The sequence below is a fragment of the Athene noctua genome, chromosome 13, assembly GCF_965140245.1.
Source record: "Athene noctua chromosome 13, bAthNoc1.hap1.1, whole genome shotgun sequence".
Classification (NCBI taxonomy): domain Eukaryota; kingdom Metazoa; phylum Chordata; class Aves; order Strigiformes; family Strigidae; genus Athene; species Athene noctua.
The window spans coordinates 23,115,108-23,123,495 of NC_134049.1; the positions used below are offsets into that span (position 1 = coordinate 23,115,108).

The 8,388-nt window shown below is 58.2% G+C and overlaps 1 protein-coding gene across 1 annotated transcript; it reads left to right on the forward strand.

The window, feature by feature from the left end:
• Positions 1-1,450: 1,450 nt before the first annotated feature.
• PATL2 (PAT1 homolog 2) lies at positions 1,451-8,130 on the forward strand. Its single transcript, XM_074916930.1, has 18 exons — positions 1,451-1,563; positions 2,125-2,224; positions 2,412-2,710; positions 2,899-2,967; positions 3,078-3,143; positions 3,544-3,711; positions 3,826-3,912; positions 4,412-4,566; positions 4,701-4,784; positions 4,868-5,006; positions 5,133-5,253; positions 5,334-5,431; positions 5,774-5,818; positions 5,971-6,119; positions 6,364-7,000; positions 7,079-7,176; positions 7,254-7,403; positions 7,813-8,130. The coding sequence occupies exons 1-18, from the start codon at positions 1,540-1,542 to the stop codon at positions 7,850-7,852; spliced, it is 2,529 nt and encodes an 842-aa protein (XP_074773031.1). The 5' UTR covers positions 1,451-1,539; the 3' UTR covers positions 7,853-8,130.
• Positions 8,131-8,388: the final 258 nt, after the last annotated feature.

Below are 8,388 nucleotides of genomic sequence, written 5' to 3' on the forward strand. Positions count from 1 at the left end.
TCCAAATGGCCCCATAACACTGCTTGGGGGAGAGATGTACAGCAGCTTTGAAGAGCAGCATTAAGAAAACCAAAGTTAAAAAAGGGAAAGGAACCATTGTTGAAGAGCAGGCAGATATTTCATGCACCTAGGAGCTTGTCTGCTTGTAGTCCTATAGATCATGTACTGTTTCAGTCACTGTGTTTCAGACTGAGAAGCAGATACACATATATTGTCTTCCATCCATCTGTGTAAGTATTAAAAAGTTAAAAAACAGAAAAGAAAAGAAAGTCACTACTAGTGGAGAGAAAACAGCAGTATCACAGAGTTCCTCTAACTGGGTCTCTTTAAGACTTGCCTTCTTAATACATCCCATTTAAAGACCTAACTTAAATCAGTAAAACATGTACAGACAACATCCCCCACCCAAAGGCAGAAAGTAAATCAGTAGACACTGAGCAAAATAAAAAAACTGCAAATACTCATTATCAGTCCCCACCAGACCAGCTTTGAGATGCTGTGCAGCTGCTGTTGAGTGTTTTCACTGTGAGATAAGGGGACGCAGCTGCTGCCAGAGCCTTATCAGGGATCTCAGGACTCTCAAAGAAATAAGCCCTGACTACTGCGCCAGCAGCTGAGCTGGCATCAGGGGTCGCTGCCTGACCCTCAGGCTAGTCTGGCTCCACTCAGGTGAGCCATCCTCTTGGCTTGAGGAGGGTTGATTACACAAATAGCTGATTGCAGGACATGGATCCTTTCTCTGTGCTGACATCCCGGTTCTGCCCTTTGGGACAGGAAACCCTGGAAATGACTCTGCTGTAACCAGCAATTCTTGGCAGACTTTCCCTATAAAGAGAAGCTGGACCACGAGTTTCTTCCATGTGATGTTTATAAAATGCTGTACTGATTCGCTCAGAGCAGCCAAATCTTTCTCTTTTAGGGCACTTCTGTTTTTATTAGCAAAGAGAACTATTTAAGGAGTGGGTGAGGCCTGACATGACGGAGGGGTTCCCAGCACATGGGGGATGAGGGCAGCCTGCTGCGCTTTGTGAGATGCGGAGATGTACAGTGTCTTCACCCTAGTTTTGCCTCCCTGCGCTTTCAAACCTACTGCTGTAAATCTCTGAGGCGTGCTTCCAGCCGGATCCACCACATCCCACTGGTTTTCCAGGTCTGCTCAGAGAGGTACCAGTTCAGGAACACCATCGCTGGCAGGGAGCGATGAGAGCACTGGAAAAAGTCGGGCTGGGGTTTTCTATGCCCCGAAAGACGCAGGTGTTTGCGTTTTTACACCCCTTTCGCGGGTGGGGTCACGATCCTCAAACCCATCCCTACCCCGCGTACCGCCGGAGGGCCGGTCCGTGTGGGCGTGGCCTGGCGTAGGGGGCGGGGAGAAGAGAGTGCGCAGGCGCGGAACGCAGCTGGGCGCCGCCATGCTGTACGGCAGGCGCATGCGCAGCGGCGCGGTGCCGCCGGAGCGGCGGTGGCGGTCCGTAAAAGGCGGCGGCGGGGGCAGCCCGGCCCCGTAGAGGGACGCGGGCGGGCGGGCGGTACCGCGGCATGGCGGAGGGTGGCGAGCCGATTGTGAGTGCCCGCCCTGCTGTGCTGCTCTGTCCCTGGGGCTGTCTCCTCTCCCACTTCCCTGGGTCACACCCCCCTCTCCCCTTCGGTGCTGGTCTTCCCAGGGCTGCCTCTCTCGGTGCTGGCTCTCCCCGGAGCGGTCGGTACCAGTGAAGACGCTGACTCTGGCGGTGGGGTGCCCTTCCCTGCCTTGTGCTCCGGTACTCTTTATGCCCCGGTAGTGGGTTGTTCACTCTCAAGCCTAATGGTGTTCTTTAGTGCTGGCCGTGCTGGTGCTGTTCTGTGCCGGCATTCCCTGCACTGGCAGGAGTCACCTCTGGGTGGCTCCAGCCGTGGTCCTGGCGGGCTTCAGTGGGGTCCTACCCTACGTTGAGCCCATGGGTTGTGCCCTCGCTGGCAGTGACAGGGGCTCCCACTCTTCCCTTTCCAGTTGTGGAGTAGCTGTGAGCCCTGAGGGCTGCCCAGCACCACTAGCGGGGTGGGGAGGAGGTTGGGTGCCCCCCACTTTGGGAGCATATTAGGATTACCTATCTGTTAGTGAGAATCTGCTGCTTTTGACTCCAGATCCTTGAGGACTATCTGCTGGTGGAAGATGTGCCTCTGCTGGAGATGGCCGAGGAGGATGAAGAGCTTGACTTGTATAATGAGATGACTTTTGGGTTAGGTAAGATCTCAGGGGAGCTCCAGTGTCGGGGAGATTAGTCAGCACTCAGTGGCGTGAGGAGGATGGAGGTGGGGGGGTGAAGAAGGTGTCCTCCTGCTTGGTGAGGAGCTGGGTTGGGAGCAGGACCCCTGGTGGGCACTGCCCAGGCTCTCACCCACCCTGACATGCTCTGCCTCCACCCTCCAAGACCGAGACTCCACTGAGGAGGATGCCACAAAACCCTCGATGCCTCCGGAGATGAGCCCTGAGCTGGCCAAAGTGGTGGCAGAGGAGATCGAGGCCAGGGATGAACTGGGGCTCCAAGTGGCTGAGCAGCTTGAGGACCTGGGAGAGCCCCATGAGGAAGGTGGGATGGAGCTGGAGGTCGAGTTGGAGGAAGAGGAGGAGGAGCTGGGGACTGACGAAGACCAGGAGTGCTGTGAGGAGCCAAATGACCTGGGAGACCCGGCGGTGATGAGAGCTGTGCAGAGCAAGCCCACACTGGAGGTGACGTGTGAGCAGAGAGGGAGGGGACCCATGCCTGGCTGGTGGGCAGAGGGGCTTGCAGGGACCCACTGTTCTCCCCTTCACCCCTGCCCCTGCGGGTCCTGCCCCATGGAGGGCACCTGCCTCAGGAAGGAACATCTGCCATGCCAGGTCTGGGTGTGTCCCTGTAACCTCCTCTTTGCTTGCAGAGCCAGGACTCAGCAGTGCTGGACAGCAGGATTGGTGCTTGCTGGGCAGAGTTTGGCAAAGAGGATGTGGTAAATATGTTCCCTCCCATCCCATAATGAGGCTGAGTGCTTCCTGTAGTGTCCCTTGTCCTCCTCCTCCTGTCCTCCTTCCCTGTGCTGACCACCTCTCTGTTTTCCAGCTGGCGATGGATCCTGCGGTGTGGGGGTCCTGCCCTGGCAGCATCCCACCCCACCACATGCTGGAGGTGGGTATCCCCAGCCAGGCCCTTGGGGAGCAGCTGAGGGCTCCCCGGTACCCTGGGCCAAGGGTCATGCGGGTGATTTGGGGTGACCAGGGGACCTCCGAAGCCTCATCGTGGGTCTGGAGGTGCACAGAATGTATCTCTTGGGTGGTAAGGTTGTGGGTGGAAGTGCCCACCCTAAGCAGAGCCTGAGTTTGAAGCTGTTGAGTCTGGGGGGATGGGACCCCCATGCTGGGTGTCCCCATGGATCCCCTAGTGTTGCACACTGCCAGGATGGGAGCCTGGCAGGTGCATGGTCTGCTTGAGCAATCACCAAAGGTTTTGGTGAGCTGCCTGATGCTGGGGGAGCTAAACTGATCCCAGATGGGCCCCATTACAATCTCCTGCTGCCTCCTCCCTGCAGGATAAAGCCATCCTCCAGGTTCTGGAAGGGCCCCCAGCATCCACCAATGTGGCCCTTGACTTCCTTGGCTCCACTGTGCAGAGGCGCTATGGGGGGTCTCCCCGGCTCAAGCACCCTGACTTAAGACTGATGTCTCCCAAGTCCTTCCCCCAGCGCTTTCGCCGGCAGGTAATGGTTTTCAGGGGGCTCTTGCATCCCTTCTTTCTCTGCCCTGCCTTTGCCAGATGTGCAGACTTAAGAACAAGATTGTTTCAGCAACCCCTCCTATCTCCTGCCCTGTAGCAGCCTCCTCTGATGCCTCGCTCTCCATGCTCCCCCCGGCCCTTCACGCCGGCTCACAGACCTTCTCTGTTCTTCGCTTCTAACCAGGTAATGCAGTGGGCTGCAAGCCACTAATGTGTCCCCTCTGAGGGGGTCCTGAAGCAGCAGGGGATGGGGACGGTGCCTCCCCAAAGCTCTGCCATCCAGGACAGACTTTGCAGCTCCACTTAATCCTGAGCACCCATCTCTGGTGTCTTGCCAACGGGGAAAGTAGAGTCACTGGTGTAGCTGTTGCTTCATAAACCTATTTGTCCTGATGTCCCTACAGGACTTGCACCAGGCATGGTGTTGTGCTTGGTGTGCTGCTGCAGCACTGGTGATGGACCTGGGACACACAATCCTTGGTGACACCTGGGTCCCCCTGCCCTGCTATAAGTGACAGGATCCTGGGGGATATCACCTTGCCATGGTGTCCCATGTGTCCCCTCCATGCAGGGAGAGGGTAGCCCCTGTGAGGATGGGAAACGGAAGCCAGCACAGAGCTGGCAGACACCTCTGGGATCCTTGGAGGGCTCAGACACTTGATCACTTCTCTCTCCCTCCCCAGACCACAGGGTATGTGTCTCCGAGCTCTTTCCAGCCCATGTCACCCAGTATCAGCAGCCCGCCACGGTCTCTCACCATGCACTTCGGTCCCATGTCTCCCTCTTTGGACCCTGCTCTCTTCTTCAGTCCATCGGCCAGCGGCCAGCTGAACCTCAGGTAGCAGGATGGCAAGTGGGGTGCCCAGGTGGGACCAGAGGAGTCCCACTAAGCAGCTGATGGGGTGTCCCCCCTCTGGGGATGGCTCTCGTGTGGGTGCTAAGCCCCCTGACACCGTTTGGTCTCCTTTGCAGCCTGCCCAGCCACCTGACCCAGCTGCACCCCCAGCACCAGCGGATCCTGACCCAGAGACAGCAGCAAGGTGGGCAGGCGCAGAGGTAAGGGGGTCCCTGGGGAGCTGCAGGGTGGGAGGGTGGCGCTCAGGGCTGTCACAGCAGGCTGCAATTCTCTCCTGTGCCAGCATCTCTCCCAAGAAGCTGTGGTCTCCTAAAGTGGACCCTTATGCTGGGCTGATGACTTCCAAGGAGAAGGACTGGGTTGTCAAGGTGGAGATGATCCAGCTGCAGAGCGAGAACATGGATGATGACTACTACTACCAGGTGAGCTCCTGCTGGCAGCACCAGTGGCTTATTTTGCTCCTCAGGGCTTGGGACTTCATCTCTTTGGGAGCTGGAGGGTGCCAGAGCTGGTGGTGCCTCCACTCCTGGCTACACCTGTTGTTTCAGACATACTACCACCGGCTGGAGCGCAGACAGGCTGAGGAGGAGCTGCTTGGTGGGCGCAACAAGCAGGAGCCCCCCAAGCTGGTCACACCCTTCATCCAGAAAGTAGAGACATACAACTCTGGTGAGGGGCTGGGGGGGGTGGCGGGGTGCCAGATGAGGGCTCACAGGACGTGGTTTCACCCTATCCCATCTCTCTCCCAGTGGTGCGCATCGCAGGCTCGCTGGGACAGGTCGCGGTGTCCACTTGCTACAGCCCTCGCCGGGCCATCGATGCTGTGCACCATGCCCTTGTGGAGGAGGTAGATGAGGGGAAGCTGGGCTGGTTGGTGCTCTGGCTGCCCAGAGATGCCACTCTGAGCTTTCCCCAGGCCCTGGAGCAGCTTTAGGAGCTGCTGCAGCCGAGTATGGTTGCTGCCCTGTGCTGCAGGATGGGGCACGCAGTTGGAGCAGATGCCACCTCAGCAGTGGCAGCTTCTCCTCGGCTATGGGGTGGGATGGGGCTCTGGGCAGTCAGAGCTGGCTGTGGCCTCCTCGTGGGGTTGCTCTGTATCCTCTGATCCCCAGGGAGCCGCTGGCCCAGCGCTGTGGTGGTGTCTGGTGCCAGCTGTAACTGTTGTGCTTTCCTTTCTCCCCTCCCGAAGGCTGCAGGGAGCCACCGGCTTCGGGCGCTGCACAGGATTGAGAAGGTGAGCAAGCTGCATTTGGGGCAGGGTGGGATGACACAGACACTCAGCTTTCATACAAGGAGCTCTGGGAGGTGACATCTATCTGGGCAGGGCTCCTGCATAATCAATTGGTAGAAGATGCTTCAAGCTGCCCCCCTGTGCAATTTCTCCAGCTCTTCCTACAGCTGCTGGAAGTGGAGGAGATGCAGCGGAAGATGTCCCTGGCCCCGGAGGAGCAGCAGCCCTGCTCTCGGGTGCAGAAGAGCCAAGAAGTGGAGCGTATCTACCAAGCCTTGAAAATCAGGGCTTGCAGCAGCAACGAGTGAGTTTGTCATGGGGAGAGGTGAGTGGGGAGCATGTCCCGGTCCTTGCAGGATTCAGATGGTCACGGAGGAGTAGTTCTGGGTGATGGTGATCTGGGTGATCCTGTCTGTGTGTCACCATGGCCTGTGATGACCCTACCCTCGAACCTCATCCTCCACTAGAGCTGATGCTGGTCCTCCTGAATAGACAGAGATGCTGCAGGTCCCTGAGGACCTGTGTCAATGGGGAACCTTTGTCCTCAGGGAGGCAGAGGATGAATTCCTGCAGCTACTGTGTGTGCAGAAGGGCAAGAAGCTCATGGCCCGGCTGCTGCCCCACCTGACCCGAGAGCAAGCGGAGAAGATCCTGCTGACCATCGCCCACCACCTGCCCTTTCTCATGAAGAAAGACATGCTGGACGAGGCGAGCACCTCCAGCCAGAGCAGGGGCATCTCAGGCGGCCTCCTTCCCCTGTGGCTCTTGCAGGGGGGTGCACCCTGGGCAATGGGGGGGACCCATCTTGCTGGATCACAGCATGGCCAGGCAGCTAGTGGGTTTGACGTAAGGCAGCAGCCTTGTTCCTTCTCTGAGGAGGAGGAGAAAGGCCTCCAGGAGGGGTTAAAGCAGGTCCTGCTGGCACTGTCCCCCCAGGGGGGTGCAGCATTGACCCTTGTGCCCCCTGCCAGGTGTTGGGATGGGGCTATGCCCATGGTGGGTCAAACAGGCTCAGATCCCTGCTCTCCCCTCTGCTCTGCCCAGTCTCTCCCCCTGCTCTACAGCCCGTTGAACAAGGTGGTGAGCAGGATGACCTTCAGCAAACTCATCGAGGTCCTGCAGGAGATGACCAGGCCTCTGCCTGAATCCCCTGAACTGCCCCTCACCATGGCCTTGAAGAACCAGGTAGGTGGCCCCAAGGAGGGGGGGCCTCGGGGTGCCACCACCATCAGCCCTGACGCTTCTCCTGCTGCTTCCCTGCAGTTTGGGATCTCCTTGCTCTACTCCCTGCTGAGCCATGGTGAGAGGCTGCTCTCCTCTGATGTGCCACTGGAGCCGCGCGGTGGGGACTTCGAGATGTGGTGAGGGGCTGTGCAAACAACAGGCTTTGGGGTTTGCCGGCTGGTGGGGCACTCACCCCCTGTGTTGATGCCCCCAGGACAGACATGGTGTTCCTGGTTGCTCGGGAGCTGTCACAAGTGCCCAGGGCCTTGCTGGTGGAGCCTCTCTTCTTGCCTAGCAACCTTCTCTCGCTCTTCTGCCGCTACCTGGACAAGCAGACTGTCCACCACCTGGAAGCCAAGATGGAGTGAGTACTGCCTGGCATTGGGGTCCCTGCTGCAGCCAGGGATCCCTCAGATGCAGTGGATGACATCAGAGGCTCACTGCTTCTGTCCCCTTGGGGACAGCATTGGACACATGTCTCTCAACCTCCACAGGGCTGAACTGATCCTTGTGGCTTTGCTCCTGTTTTTAGCGATCCCAGGACCATCCTGGCTGATGCTGGGTTTTACATTTGCAGCCAGGTCCACCACACCTTGATGGCACGTCTCCATGGGATGAAACAAAGTTGGGGGGGCGCTAAGCTTGAGGGAACCCTCCCAGCAATTTAGCCAGTAGTTCTGGGGCACGCTGGGGTGGTTGGGCAGGCAGGCTCTAGGCAGCTGCTGGCAGTGTGTGTGACAAACTCATGCTCTAACTTCCTCCTGTCCCTGCAGGTGCTCCCCACTGCTGTCGGAGGCTGCCATGCTGTGCTGAGCCATGGGAGATGGGAACGGGCAGGGTCCGATGCTGTGACTTTGAGTTTCAAAGCGAACACTTACCCTGGTGCAGGGCACTCTGGGTGAACTGGGCACTGGCAGGGCTGGCGCTTGAGGGCAGATGCCGATCTGCCCTGGTGCCTGGGAGCACAGCACGGGGAGGCTGGTAATTTATTTTGGCCTTGCACCCAGCAGCAGTGAGCAATGGATCACGACGAGTGTCAAGGCAGGGTCTGCAGGGGCGCTGGGAGCACCTGGGGGTGAGTGACTTTTGTGTACAGCACTTGAAGTAAAATAAAAAGGTGATTAATGAGCTTGTCTGACTCCTGTGGGCAGGTTCTGCTGTAAGCATAGGGATCCTGGAGACGTCACCTGGGCATGGAGACCCCTGATCAGGGACCTGAGTGCACAGTAAAGGGAAGGAGCAGCAGGGGGGGATGCATGGAGGACCCAGAAGGAGGATAAAGGTGGATGGAGGAGAAGACAATGTGCTCAGAAGGGAGTGGAGGGAATCAGAGGACCATCTGTCTGAGG